This window comes from Mauremys mutica, chromosome 1 (assembly GCF_020497125.1).
Source record: "Mauremys mutica isolate MM-2020 ecotype Southern chromosome 1, ASM2049712v1, whole genome shotgun sequence".
NCBI lineage: Eukaryota > Metazoa > Chordata > Testudines > Geoemydidae > Mauremys > Mauremys mutica.
This window is the reverse complement of record NC_059072.1, coordinates 327,339,403-327,355,284: the sequence shown is the minus strand read 5'-3', so window position 1 is coordinate 327,355,284 and position 15,882 is coordinate 327,339,403. Positions and strand designations below refer to the sequence as shown.

Here is a 15,882-nt window from a genome sequence, read left to right as displayed (position 1 = left end):
CGGTAATATCTAGAAATATGTAGAGCGTTATAACAGCAGACATTTTTCTATTTATGTTTTTGTTACAGTATTATATGAAGCCTTATTTTTCCTCAGATATTTAACAAATGTCAGATATGTTTCATGAGCTACAAAATATAGCAACAACCCCCATAAATTTTACCAATTGTATCTCAAAACAGATGTAGCAGGAAAACTCTTTTCTGCTTTGGATGCTAATTCAGCAAGGAGCATAAGCATATATCTAACTTTAAGCATGTGACTAGTTCCATTGACTTCATTGGGACTGCTTACATGTCTGAATTAAGCATGTGCTTAAATTCCTTGCTAAACTGAGATCTGAGAGTGTAAATAATTATAAATTGAACTATAATGTAAAATAAAACCTACCCCAATGAGATACCCTTTTGTATTACTTTGACAATACATGTTTAATACCTTGTCTCCTACTCTGCTATGGATTATGAACTACAGAAGTGTTGTCCATGTTGCATATATAATGTACATGCCTATAATGTAACATAAACCAGACTTAAAAATTAAATTATATTTAAAAAAATATATTTCAACAAAACAGAATACAAAGAAGTTACAACAGGCACAGTAGAGTATCATTAGAAAATCACTTGAAAAATGGAGGGATCTTATTTGTCCCAGAACAGTATCAAATGCATGAACATATATATTTAAAAAATTTTTTTGAATGTGACTATTGTGGTGACTAAAATTTTCCATAGGTATGTATAGTGCACATAGTAGTGGCAGCAGCAAAGCTAACTACCCCATAAAACCTCACAATCCTGAAATGAAGAGATTGCTTCCTCAGGGATAATGTATTTCAGTCACCTTGCCCATTTGCTCCTTCCACCTCTTTGGTGATGTTGCCTATGGTAATCAGCTGCTTTCCACCAACTCATTTCTCTTAGGTCAATGAACCGTCATTCTGTGGTAACAACTTCCAGTCACTACAGACTTGGACTCAATTCAAACTGGCAACCTATAGTTGAAAGATACCTGCCCCATTACAGAGTCCCTGGGCTATACAGCTGACCTTGATATAAGTGTTCATTTTGCCAGTAACTGTTTCTATAACTGGAATAGAAATATGACTACTGAAATGAATTGCCTTGCCAAAGAGCATTTAAGCAGTAGTAGTTGCTACAGTCTCAATGAATTCTAGTAAGTTCTTTAGTACCATGTACAGTGTTAGTAATAGTATTTGTTAGCATAAATATCCTCTTCTTGATCCCTGGGAGGATTTTCATAGTCTGAAATAGCATTTTGCCCCAAAGGTACTTCTGTTCTTGCAAAGAATCTGAAGTAATTTGGAAATCATTCCAAAATAAATGCTCAGGATTAGTCTATATCTTCAATCTCTGTTATTTGTATTTGAGAATTACATAATATTTATAAAGCACAGTGAAGTCATATCTATCTGATCTTTATCTGGATCAAGTCTCTGTTTATATACAGAACCAAAAAATAATTACCCATTACATGTGTCAGGTATCTTGGCGTTTCACCTACTTTCTCGTTTCAATTACAGGCAGCTCCTGGATGGTGAGACTGGACTCCTCCTGCTGCGCATCAAAGACTCAAGGGAGGTTTGACTGAACAAAGAGGAAAGTTTGTAGAAGGAAATAAGAATTAAAGTAGTTGATGCATGTGAGTGTTGGACTTGATCACTTAAGCTTCACAGATGTGAAATAGCCTTATATAGCTGTTCACTAGTAGTGAGCAGTGTGTAGCAGTTGCTTCTTAGTGTAAAATAGAATGGGGATATTGATGTAATTTTGCCATGCTGGTGAAGCATATCTCATGTCTTGTCTACAATAAAAAGAGTATGTTGGTTTATACCCCAAACAAAATAAGCTATACCAGCAAAAGCAGTTTTTTGCCTGTATAACTGTATCTGCACTAGAGCTTTTGCTAGCATATACATATTGGTTAGGAGTGTGATTTTTTTTTTTTTAATACTCCTAACCAACATAGCTGTGATGGCAATCTTTTAAGTATAGAACAAACTTCACTCAAAGCAACAATATTTGACTTTCTTTTCATAGGAACAATAGCAGCTTTGGTTTCTGTTCAGAGGACCTATGGCCTTGATCCTTTAAGATGCTGATTTGATAGTAGCCATCGTGGCTGTCACTGGGAATTGAATCTAGCACCTCTGGAGCTAAAAACACAAGTCTCCATAGCTTGAGTCACAGAGGTAGATGTTTTAGCTGGGGGCTGTACCTGATATATTTGCTGTGGATCACACATATGTTAAGAGGGATGCATCATGCACACTGACCAGTGAGTTACACTGAGCACTCTATCTCTGCTCTACAACTTAAGCACATTTTTAAATTTGAAGTACATGAGTAGTCCCAATGCCTACTGAAAATTAAGCACGTTTACTTGCTTTGCTAGATCACAATAAGCATTCTCAGCCCTTTACTAGATTAAGTCCTATAGGATTCTCACATGTAAATAAAGCTAAGCATGTGCTTAAGCACTTGTGGAATCAGAGCCTGTTAGTGTAAATTCAGTTTAACTCTTCTTCTTTCGTATTGCTGGTGTAGAGCAGGAACTTTAGGATTTGCTGAGTTGCTGCTCTGATGACCGGGAAATTGCTGAGCGATATTCGGTTGCCAAGTTGATGGCATTCGTCATGAATTCTCACTTAAAGTGGGCCACGTGAAGGCTGCCATCTTCCACTCCAGTTTTACTCCAAACAACCCAGTTAGTCCAAAATACCTCAGTATGGGATTGTATCTGATTTCTATTTATGTTCTCTGTGCATTGCAAAAATACAGTACATTGCTACCAGTTTTTGGAATCTTTTAAAAGCCTACATTAAAATATCTTCACAACTCAGTGAGTTAATGTCACCAATACTACATATATAATTATTTTTCTTTTGCCTGTTTATGTCTCAAACTTAATGGTCATTTACATTTGTTTGTTTGTTACAGTGATCCCACCTATCCAAGTGAATTATTCCACCTTCTCCTTCCATTTATTTGAACAGGAGCTGGCAGCAGTTCCACTTTTTGCTAATTTTTACCATATAACAAAGTTTGTGATAAGTTTTAACTTACTATATTACACAATGTTGCTACTTTGCAATTTCAAACTTTGACATTTGAACTGTATCAAAAGCTTTTACAAAAAATACTAGAGGTGAGATATTTCACTGCCAGCAGATTTTTTTTTAATTGAATTAAACTGTGCTGTGTTTCTGAGCTTGGGTAAAAATATCTAGAACTGGTGCCAAATTATATTTGAAATTCTAGAAATTTGAGGCATTGTTCATAAATAAAAGTTTCTCAATTTCCCTAGTCAGCAACATTACCTTTTCAAGAGTTCACTTCATGAGAAATTGATGGGAGCTCTGAAAACTGGACTATACACTAGCATGTTAATCTGATGTCTAAAATTATTTTTATGCTAAATACTCAGGATATTTAAGCAGACAAAAGTGTATGCAACCTTTTGACAAGGGTGAAATTCATCCATATTTGGAGAAACCCATATAGCAGCCAAGAAACAAGTTTCAATTTGTGGGATTCCTTCTAGTCTTTTTTGGGGAACAGAGTTTCCCCAGGTCATCTCCTGCAGAATAGGCAGTGTGGGCCACTGGCTAGGGTACAAATCTGACAGTCAGGAGACCTGTGTTCTATTTTTGACTCTGCTCATGACTTGATGTGTGACTTTGGCCAAGTTACTTTACTTCTCTATGCCCATTTCCCTTCCCATCCTTAGTCTGTTGTCTATTTAGATTGTAAACCCTTCAAGTTTACACAACATAAACACTGTGTGTTTATGCAGCACCTAGCACTATAGGGACCCAATCTTATGTTGGGTTTCTAGACACTATTATAATACAAATGAATTCTAATAATCTCCTTAACGTTGTAGATGTCCCAAGATCTGATACCCACAAAGGGAAGGAGTATATGTATGAAGGCCTAGTGATCAGTGGAGTTGCATGAGTGCAGGTGAATGCAAAATCTGATCTATTACATTTTTCCAGCCAAGGAAAAATGTGTTAGAATCATCGTTGAGACTGACCAGGAAACTTTCATATAAACTCAAAATGAACAAATACCCAGAGAATCAATACATTTTAAAGGAAGGTGTTAATTGTTGGTTCCACTGCACTTCCTTAGAAAAGTGAGGACTGGGTTAGCAGGAAAGCAAAAAGGACAAAGGGCTGATTCTTCTCTCACATTGGTGTAAATCAAGAGTAACTCATTGAAGTCAATGATCTTTCACTGAAAATCAGGCCCTAAGAGACATTTTACCTTGAATTACTCTTGAGCAACTCCAGTGATGGTAGTGCAATGTACAATCAGTATAACTGAAGGCAGAATCTAAACCAGAAAATGGGGAACTCTTTACTTTTAAGCATACAGGGCTTGAATTTCCTTTCCCATATCTTTAATCAGCGGTAACTATCAAAAATCACTGGAGATAACTAGTGTAAGTGAAAGGAGAATCAGGCCTATAAAGGTGAGACAAAGATTCTCTCTTCATTTTTGAAGCTTTATCTGCAACTTTCTTGCACATGGATTATCTTAACTATGTGTTCTGTTACAGATGTTGGTTCTTCTTGCAATGGTAAATTACATCTTACACACACAGAACCACTTTTTCCTTATTTCTTTTTAAGCAGCGCATATAATTAGTGCCTTTTCTCTTTAAAGTATTACTATACATATAATGCTTTCTTTCCTTGTGCAGTAATCAACAGCTAAACATTCATACCCAAATATTATTTGAGGGAGGATCCAGGTCTTAAAAATCACACACATTCAACAATATTTGATATAATCCCAAACAAAAGATTCTTTCTTGTTCATGACTTTTTAAAAAAAACATTCAGCTAAACAAAACTTTTCACTTCACCACAGAACACCTTTGTACATGCTGCCTACATAAGTGAGCTGATGATAACCTAAGGCGTGGTCTATGTAAGAAAATCAGGTTGGTTTCACTATGTAGATCAAGAATGTGAAAAAGCCACACCCCTGAGCAGCATAATTAAACCAACCTATGTCTCCATGTAGACAGCTCAAGGCCAACAAACAAAATACTTCCATCAGCCTAGTTACTGCCTCTCGGGGAGGTGGATTACCTACACTGATGGGAGAACACCTCCCATCAGCCTAGGTAGCATCACTGAAACACTATAGTAACACAGCTGTGCCCAGTGATGAGCTGCCAAAATATTAACAACCAGTTCCCTCCTCCTCACCCCACAAGGGTGACCCCCCCCCCGGGGACTCCTGCCCCGCCCCCCAGGACCCCTGCCTTATCCACCCCCTTCCCTGTCCCTTAACTGCCCCCTGCCACCTCTCCAACCCCTCCTCTTATTCCTGATAGCCCCCCGGGACCCCCGCCCCATCCTACGACCCCTTCTCTCTTTCCCGACTGCCCCTGGAACCCCTGCCCCTGACTGCCTCCCACCGCCCCATCCAACCCCTGGTCCTTCCTGATAGCCCCCCCAGGACCCTTGCCCCCATTCAATTCCCCTGTTCTCTGCCCTCTGACCACCCCTAGTCCTGACCCTAATCCACCCCCCGCCCTCTATCCAACACCCTCTCCCTGCTCCCTGTCCCCCTTACCCTGCTGCTTGGAGATGGGGGCCATGCCACCCAGAGTCGGGGCTGGGAGCCACTGGCGCTGGGCTGCAGTCGGGGTCCAGGTCGGCGTCTGGGTCCGGCCCGGAGCCTCACCGCCCGGCCGGAGTCGGGATCCGGCGTGGAGACGCACCGCCCGGCCGGCCAGAGTCAGAGCCGGGGGCCGGCGCGGAGCCGCGCTGCCCAGAGTCGGGGCCGGGGTCAGAGCTGTGCCGCCCGCCCGGAGCCGCGCCGCCGGCCCGGCCAGAGTCGAGGCCGGGGTCCGGGTCGGCGTCGGGGTCCGGCCCGGAGCCACGCCGCCCGGCCGGGCTCGGGGCCTCGCTGGCAGCCCAGAGCCGCGCCGCCGGCCCGGCCAGAGTCGGGGCCGGGGTCCAGGTCGGCGTCGGGGTCCGGCCCAGAGCCGCCCGCCCGCCCGGCCGGGGTCAGAGCCAGGGGCTGGCCCGGAGCTGCGCCGCCCAGAGTCGCGCCGCCCTGAGTCGGGGCCAGGGCCGGGGGCTGGCCCAGAGCTGCGCTGCCCGCCCGGCCAAAGTCGGGCCGGGGTCGGGGTCAGGGTCAGAGCCGGGGGCCGGCCCGGAGCTGCGCCGCCTGGCCGGGGACGCCCGGCGCCTAGAGCCCTCCTTGTGCCCCCCAGCTTACCTGCAGGAAGCTGCTGCTTCCTTCTCAGCCCTCCCAGGCTTCCCGCGTTAACAGCTGATTGGCGGGAAGCCTGGAGGGAGAGTCTTCAGAGGAGGAGGCAAAGCTGGAGCCAGGTGAGCTGGGACTGGGGGCAGGGCAGGGAGCTGCTGGAACCTTTGTTAAATTTAAAAGCCCTTTACAACCGGTTCTAAAAGGGTTTCTAAATTTAACAACCGGTTCGCGCTAACCGATGCCGAACCGGCTGCAGCTCACCACTGGCTGTGCCACTGTAGCATTATAAGTGTAGGCAAGCCCTTTGTTTATGTAATGCTCCTTTTCTTTATAATTTCTTTGTAAGCTCTGATAAATGAGCTGAGTCTGGGGCCGCACTACGCGGCTTGGCCCCGCTTCAGCCGGGGCACTGGGTCTGGGACCGCATCATGCAGCTCAGCCCCGCTCCGGCCGGGGCGCTGGGTAAAGGGCTGGACCACGTGGCTTAGCCCCGCTCTGTCCAGAGCACTGGGCTGGGGGGATGCACCACGCGGCTCGGCCCCACTCCAGCCAGGGCGCTGGGCTGGGGGGAGGCACCATGCGGCATGGACCCGTTCCGGCGCTCTGGCCGGGGCACAGGGTCAAGGGCCGGGGCACGCAGCTTGGCCCTGCTCCGGCGCTGCGGCTGGGGCAACCCTGAGCCTCTCCCCATGCCGCAATCCCTCGATCCCAGCCCAAAGCACCCTCCTGCACCCCAAACCTCTCATCCCCAGCCCCACCCCAGCGCCCACACTCCCAGCCTGAACCTGCACCCCTTCCCGCACCCCTGCCCCAGCCCAGATCCCACTCCCGTACTCCAAACCCCTTGGTGCCAGCCCAGAGCACTGTCCTACACCCCAAACTCCTCCTCCCCAGCCCCACCCCAAAGCCCACACCCCATACCAGATCCCTCATCCCCTCCCACACCCCAACCCCAATTTTGTGACCATTCATGGTCCGCCATACAATTTCTATTCCCCGCTGTGGCCCTTGGGCCAAAACGTTTGCCCAGCCCTGCTCTATGGGGTCCCAATTCTTAAAGAAATCTTCCCTGACCCCCACTTCTGGCCCTCAACCAACCCCCCAAGCTTTCCAAGCTCATCATCAGAAGCTCCCCACAGATTAGAACATATCAACTCAGAGCAGCACCAGACCCTACCAGAACAGATGTAAAACCTGCAGACACATCATCACTGCTATAATGATCAACCCCGCCCTCTCCACCACCACAGCTTTCATGATCCACGGGTCCCACACATGCTTATCACAATATGTGGTATACTTCATCCAGTGCACTAAATGCCTCAATAATAACTATGTGGGTGAAACCAGATAATTAGGGCCCTACCAAATTCACGGCCATGAAAAATGCGTGTCAGGCCTTGAAATCTGGTCTCCTCCCATGAAATCTGGTCTTTTGTGTACTTTTACCCTCTACTATACAGATTTCCTGGGGCAGACCAGCAGTTCTAAAATTGGGGGTCCTGACCCAAAAGTTGCAGGGGGGGTTGCAAGGTTATTTTAGGGGGGGGTTGCGGTATTGCTACCCTTACTTCTGCGCTGCCTTCAGAGCTGGACAGCTGGAGATCGGCAGCTGTTGGCCGGGCACCCAGCTCTGAAGGCAGCACCCCAACAGCAGCAGTGCAGAAGAAGAAAGGGTGGCAGTACCATACCATGCCATCCTTACTTCTGTGCTGCTGCTGGCGATGGCTCTGTCTTCCGAGCTGGGATCCCTGCCAGCAGCCATCACATTCTAGCTGCCCAGTGCTGCCACCACCAGCAGCAAAGAAGTAAGGGTATCAGTACCACAACTCCCCCTACAATAACCAGAATAAACTACAATCCTTTGGTGATCTTCCAGAAAACACCATCCTAGCCACTATGGATGTAGATGCTCTCTACACCAACATTCCACACAAAGATGGACTACAAGCCATCAGGAATAGCATTCCCGATACCATCACGGCAAACCTGGTGGCTAAACTTTGTGACTTTGTCCTCACTCAACTATTTCATATTTGGGGACAATGTATACCTTCAAGTCAGAGGGATTGTTATGGGTACCCGCATGGCCCCTCAGTATGCCAACATTTTATGGCTGACTTAGAACAACGCTTCCTCAGCTCTCATCCCCTTACGCCTCTACTCTACTTGTGCTACATTGATGACATCTTCATCATCTGGACTCATGGGAAGGAGGCTCTTGAGGAATTCCACCAAGATTTCAACAATTTCCACTCTACCATCAACCTCAGCCTGGACCAGTCCACACAAGAGGTCCACTTCCTAGACACTACAGTGCTAATAAGCAATAGTCACATAACCACCACCCTATACCGGAAACCTACTGACCGCTATACTTACCTACATGCCTCCAGCTTTCATCCAGACAACATCACACAATCCATTGTCTACAGCCAAGCTCTAAGATACAACTGTGTTTGCTCCGATCCCTCAGACAGAGACAAACACCTACAGAATCTCTATCAAGCATTCTTAAAACTGCAATACCCACCTTGTGAAGTGAAGAAACAGATTGACAGAGCCAGAAGGGTACCAAGACGTCACCTACTACAAGACAGGCCCAACAAAGAAAGTAACAGGTGACCTATAGCACCCACCTAAAATCTCTCCAGCGCATCATCAAGGATCTATAACCTATCCTGAAGGATGATCCCTCATTCTCAGACCTTGGGAGACAGGCCAGTCCTCGCCTACAGACAGCCCCCAAACCTGAAGCAAATACTCACCAGCAACTACACACCACACAACAAAAACACCAACCCAGGAACCAAACCCTGCAACAAACCCAGTGCCAACTCTGTCCACATATCTATTCAAGGGACACCATCATAGGACCTAACCACATCAGCCACACCATCCGAGGCTCATTCAGCTGTACATCTACCAATGTGATACATGCCATCATGTGCCAGCAATGCCCCTCTGCCATGTACATTGGCCAAACTGGACAGTCTCTACGCAAAAGAATAAATGGAAACAAGTCTGACATCAGGAATCATAACATTCAAAAACCAGTAGGAAAACACTTCAGTCTCTCTGGTCACTCAATAACAGACCTAAAAGTGGCAATTCTTCAACAAAAAAAAACTTCAAAAACAGACTCTAACATGAATCTGCAGAACTGGAATTAATTTGCGAACTGGACATCATCAGATTAGGCCTGAATAAGGACTGGGAGTGGTTGGGTTGTTACAAAACCTAAACTTAATTTCCCCCAATACTAATTTCTCCCTACTGTTACTCACACCTTCTTGTCAACTGTCTGTAATGGGCCACTCTCTTACCACTTCAAAAGTTATTTTTCCTCCCTTGGTATCCTGCCATTAATTGATTTATCTTGTTAGACTGACCTCACACTTGGTAAAGCAACCCCCATCCTTTCATGTATTTATACCTGCTCCTGTATTTTTCACTTCATGCATCTGATGAAATGGGTTCTAGTTCACGAAAGCTTATGCCCAGATACATTTGTTAGTCTCCAAGGTGCCACAAGGACTCCTCGTTGTTTCTACCTTGAATTGTCCTTAGACTATATGCTAACTACTTATGCTAAACAATCTGCATTTATTTGAGATGCTTGGAGTACCGTTCCCAGACCTGAAGAAGAGATCTGTGTGGCTCAAAAGCTTGTCTCTATGACCAACAGAAGTTGGTCCAATAAAAGATATTACATCACCCACCTTGTCTCTTTATTATCCTGGGGCTGACACAGCTACAATTACACTTCATGGAACACAGCCGTCATGGAACTGCAGAGAATAAGATTTGTTCAAATGAGTTTTAAAATCCAATTTCTAAATCAAAGTCATTCATGATCAAGATGCCATTATTTACTGCTCTATATTTCTAGAAAAGTTTTGAGACTAATAGATGTGGGGATAGGGAAAAATTTCCCAACGTATATGCCTAAAGTTAGGTGCTTAACTCCATATTTGAGGCATCTAAAATAAGTGACCTGATTTTCTGAGGTACTCACTGCCCCCAGCTCCCATTTACTTGAAAAATAAAATAATAATAATAATGAACCTGAATGGACTTCAATAGGCACTTCATATGGTCAGCATTTATTAACAAAATCAGACCTCTTATTTAGGTGCCTGTTGGACTTTGATTGAATTGATAAATCATAAAGTCTAACAAACAAACTTGCCTCCAACAGTTAACACCAGTGGTAGTTAATTTTACTCCCATTGACTTCAATGGAACCAGGATTTACCCTTTGTGTAGTACTTCCTGTGTTAAGCAGAAAAAAGCCAACACATTCTGTGGTAAAGTCAAATGTCATGGTGGAATAAATAGTGATGTTTTGTTTGAAATCGTGTCCACTGTTTTACACATGTGAGCCTAATTCAGAGGTACTCAAATATTGCACTAGAATGGTAGACCCTCTAATACATATACAGAGCCTAAGAAATCCTATGTAATGTAAATAGTACAAATAGGTTTAAATGCTTATTTATCAATTCTTATAATGTACCAGGCCATATTTACCTATTTGGGATCATCCTGTGATCCTGCTAAATTAGAGGTGACATCTTTCCTGGTTTGCAGGGGTTATTGTTGAGATTGCCAATCACTGAAATTAAAATTGCATAAAGTACCAACAACAGAAATAAGAGGCTTCCCTTTACCATTTTCTTTTCTGTTAGGCTATGGCTGCACTGTGCACCTTACAACGGCAGGGCTGTGCCACTGCAGCGGCACCATTGTAAGGTGTGCTGTCTAGCTGCTCTTTATCGCCGCTCTTTACCACCTCCATTATTATCAGCACAAGAAAAAAAACCTTCTGTAGTGATAATCAGGATGGCCCATTTCCAATTGTTGACAAGAAGGTGTGAGTAGCAGAGGGGGGAAAAATTAGCATGGGAAAGCAGTTTTACTTTGTGTAATGACCCATCCACTCTCAATCTTTATTCAGGACTAATTAAATGGTGTCTAGTTTGCAAATTAATTCCAATTCTGCAGTTTCTCCTTGGAGTCTGTTTTTGAAGTTTTTTTGTTGGAGTAGTGTGACTGAGTTGTGTAATTGAGTGACCAGCGCGGTTGAAGTGTTCTCCGACTGGTTTTTGAACGTTATAATTCTTGACGTCCTATTTGTGTCCATTTATTCTTTTGTGTAGAGACTGTCTGGTTTGGCCAATGTATATGGCAGAAGGGCATTGCTGGCACATGATGGCATATATAACATTGGTAGATGTGCAGGTGAATGAGCCTCTGATAGTGTGGCTGATTAATCACCCTTGTTACAGTTGGTATGGCAACACCCATTTTTTTCATATTCTCTGTGTATATATATTTTCCTACTGTATCTTCCACTGCATGCATCCAATGAAGTGGGTTTTAGCCCACGAAAGCTTATGCTCAAATAAATTTGTTAGTCTCTAAGATGCCACAAGTACTCCTCATTCTTTTTGCTGATACAGACTAACACGGCTACCACTCTGGAATCTTTTCCTACACAGATATTCACAAAGAAATTTCCCCCAAGCATATTGTTGTTATGAAGACCTTTCATTTTCAGATCTCTGTTCTGAAACGTGAACAAAATTGTTGTTTCATCCATCAGGTATGACAATTTGTGGCTTAATTTCCCTTGATTAGCACAGTAATGTATTTTTTTTAAATACTGATCAATACAAATGAAAAGTAGATTGACAATGCTACATAAACATGCTAAACTCCACAAATCTTGATTCTGTCTGGTAAAGGGCATACTAGTCAGGTCATGTCAGCATAGTACAGAAATGTAGAGTTTGATATGTTACCATGGAAGACAGACAATAAATGTGCTGCACATGGAAAAGAAAGAAGCAGCAGAAACCTGATTTCAGGTATCTGGTTCAGCAGTGTAATCCCGTTTCTGGACTGGATGTAGGAAGCTTTATGACAGCAAATGAACGCCACATGTATTTTCTGGAGCCAAATTTGTTTAGCAGACTGAACTATATTTGTGGTTCTGGTTGGTTTCTAGGACTTATCTCCATGCCAAATAAAACTCAAACTATTTATTCCAGTGTAGAACTAAACCCTGGAATGTGACTGGTAGTGCAAGATGTTTCATCTAAGGAAATGTAACGAAGGATTGCAAGCAGAGCATCCAGAGTCCAGATGTTCCATGCTTGATAATCATTATTGTTCTAATACAGAAGTTGTGAGTTTTGTGTTCTGAAGAAAGCATGCAACATCAGCGCTAAATGAACTGGTTTGTTTATTTTATATATTTTCCCCTCCATTTTCTTGGTTCTGTATAGCAGATACAAGTGTCTATGCCGTGTTTTGCTTTTTTCCATGTGCCTATATCAGAAAAATGAAAAATAAATATTTGACAGTCAAACAAGAGCCACCCTGAAAATACCTTTTCACACATTCAGAATAGCTACATATATCTGAGCTCCCGTCCCCTCACTCAACAGCCAAAACCCCCCTCATATCTAAATTACGGTAATACACCATATCCCTCATGAGTCATTTTCCCAGTCACACAGCAATTACCCAGTTGTTTTGACACCTTCCACAAATACTTTGACTAAATTGGGGTTGTACTAAGCATTTAAGGTGCTTGACTCAGCAGGGGCAGGTTGTTTTGTGGGAAAAGGTTCACCTCTAATACATGGTAGGCCTCAGGACCCAATTTATTGTTCAAACACAGAAAGTCATGAGTTACATAAAAACAAAGTGATTCCCCTGACCACCACCACCAAGCTTCCCCCTTGCCTTTCTGAAAGAAGACAAACCCCTTCCTTAAATCCCCTGAGTCATGTGACAGACAAGTAGCCCTTAACCCTTTCCTGGCCTTTTCACCCTATCAATGGTTCTAAAAATATTTACAATGTATTTCCCTCAAAAGACATTTGAGATGCACCCATTTTTAAAATACTATACAACTAAAAAGATCATTACAATATATGTAAAAAGCCCAGACATTATACAAAGCCCAAATACTTTAGTGTCTGTAAAGAGTGGAGAGGGCATTTTGTTGATCTAGAAGACAGCACTGAAATATTTTTTCTATTCAAATCTAGCACTGATAACTGTGGGGTGTAGATGGAGGGGTGCTGGAGTGGAGGGAGAAGGGGGACATGGAACAAAAGAAATTTTTTTTCCCTTGGTAGTGTGATTGGAAATGGCAACTTTCTATTTTTCTCTTCTATGACCCTGCGTGCACTACAAAAATAACCATGATTAATTATAGTAGCCATACGAGTGTCCAAACCATGTTTTAAGATGTGGCTATTTTTGCCTGTGTGAATGGGGAAATTATTTGTAACCATGTTTGTATATATCACTAGGCTAAAATGTGGCTCTCTAACATGATTAGAGCAGTATTTTCTGTCCAAATAGACAAGGAAAAAACATACAATATGTTTTGGCTACCAGTATGTTTAAACATGGTAATTACTGACGTTTAGATAGAGCCTATTTGCCTAGACTTCCTACATCAATAAAAGGGTTTTTCTGTTTATGTAGGTAATCCACCTGGGGGTTGGGTCAGTTGAACTACGCCACTCATGGGTGTGAATTTTTCACACCTGAGTGACATAGCTAGGTCAATCTAAATTTTAAGTGTAGGCTAGGACTAACACATGGTCTATACTACAAAATTATGCTGGAAAAATCTCACTCCCCCAACTGACATAGCGATGCTGTCAAAGCCCCCAGTGTTGTCACAACTATGCCGACAAAAGCGTGCTGCTATCAGCATAGCTGATAATGTTCAGAGAGGAGGTATTACGATGCTAGCAGAACTCCTCCTATTGGCGTACAGTGTGTGTCTGCACTAAGTAGCTATACCGGCATAGGCTCTGTAGCAGAGCAGGGAACTGAACCCAGGTCTCTTGAGTTTCAGGCAAGTGCCCTGACCATATTAGGATCATATTTTGAATATCTATACTATCTACAGTAGGGGTGAAGGTATCTCATTTTGGTCACAGGTGGAGGTTGGAAGATCACCACCATTTTTTACCCCCAATCTGACTCTTGATTTGGACAACTTGTCACTAGGATCTGAATGGAGATCACAAGATTTATCTGACATGGACCATCAAATAAACATCAGATGGTAATACCAGATTTGGAACTTGTAAACCTAAAATGATCCACTTTGTGTCTATGGTTACAAATCTGCTGTATATATAGCATTCAGCTTAATACTGTGGTAGAATAATTTCTGGTTTTAAAAAGTTATTTTCAGTAGAAAATAGAAATCAGTAGATGACTTAATGGAGAAATCTAATACTGTTCTGTTGTGTGATAAATGCTCCTGTAGAAGAACTTACACTAACTTGTATATCATAGGCAGAGTGAATAAAGGTATGCAAATACATTAAGAGTACTTAACCAAGAATGTTCCCCAGTGCACAAGTATGTCCTAGATTTCACAGCTTAAATCCCATGTATATTTTTGCATTATTAGTGAAACCGGAGTGGTTTTCTTCATTTGGTACAGTTATAGATCTTCCCTTAAAGGCTTTTTCCTATGGCAATTGCAGATGGAGGTGCTGTCATCAGGTTGAGGTACAAGTTCCATTCCATCTCTTATTTCAGGTTGGCTGGCTTGGTGCTTGGCATATTTCTGAAATATGTAAGTGACATTTAAGAGAGCTGACACAATAGCATGTAATTCATGTAACAGAATTCTCCTCTCTTCCATTGTCAAGCCTTGCTTTAAACACTGCTTCCTACATCATTTACAGTCTGTTTACTAGGTCTTCATTGAAACACCTACTAATAAACTAAACTGGATCTGGAACTCCCTTTAATGTTTTGTCTTATGTCCTATTAAATATCAGCTTTAATACTGTCATCAACAGTATGAAACTGCTTAATATAAACACATGCAAATGATCAGTCATATTTTTGCATACTAAACAGTCCAAAAAGTGATGTCATTAATGTGTGCATTCATAGGAGATCTGATTCTGTATAGCAGAACAGCAAAGCAATTCAATACCCATAGAGAGTAGAGGGTTTCTGAGTCAAATTAGAATTCTGCTTCTTGAAGTGAAAGTAATGTATATCACACCATGCACAAACTGGTTGGATCTATCCTGCAGCTCTTTCACATACCCTCTTGGATGGCCAGTTGTCATCTTAGATGCTTCCCAAGTCTCCTCTGCTAACCCCATTTCTGTGGACAACACTCTTTCTGCTCCACAGGCTGTGACCAATTCCTGTTACTCCTTCTTTCACAATATCTCTGTAATTCGATTAATAATGGGCCCAACCTTCCATTCCCAGGAGCAAATCTATAGAAGGAAGCTAAAAGGGAGGATCCCTGTGGGGTTCTCAGTTTTCTCCGTAATTGTTACATTGCTGAGTATGATTTGCTCACCACCAAGAAACAGGCCACGGAACAGTCCACAAATTCCATGGATCCCCCAGAATCAGTGTGAGACTAGTGCCATCTGCAACAGACTTGGGTCTCTGGCCTGCCCTGCTACCTGGCAGCACAGCTGCCATATTGCCAGGGCTTCCTTTTCCAGTAACCAGAACCAGGGCCACCCAAAGAACCAATGCCATGTTGGGACATTGGTTCAGAGGATGAAGTTGGAGCTAGCAAAAGGAGGAACACTAGCCAAAG

The 15,882-nt window shown here is 43.2% G+C and overlaps 1 protein-coding gene across 9 annotated transcripts in view; it reads right to left on the bottom strand.

The window, feature by feature from the left end:
• Positions 1 to 551: 551 nt before the first annotated feature.
• POGLUT3 (protein O-glucosyltransferase 3) overlaps positions 552 to 15,882 on the bottom strand; it is a 110,162-nt gene continuing 94,831 nt past the window's right edge. For 7 of the 9 annotated variants that reach the window (XM_045018349.1, XM_045018329.1, XM_045018310.1 and 4 more), the window contains one exon: positions 12,910 to 14,874. In XM_045018349.1, the coding sequence (XP_044874284.1) occupies positions 14,749 to 14,874 (126 nt within the window). In that variant the 3' untranslated portion in view covers positions 12,910 to 14,748. Of the gene's footprint in view, positions 1,611 to 9,982; positions 10,052 to 11,687; positions 12,597 to 12,909; positions 14,875 to 15,882 lie in introns of those variants that run through there. The other 2 variants (XR_006579704.1, XR_006579703.1) reach the window with 2 other exon arrangements.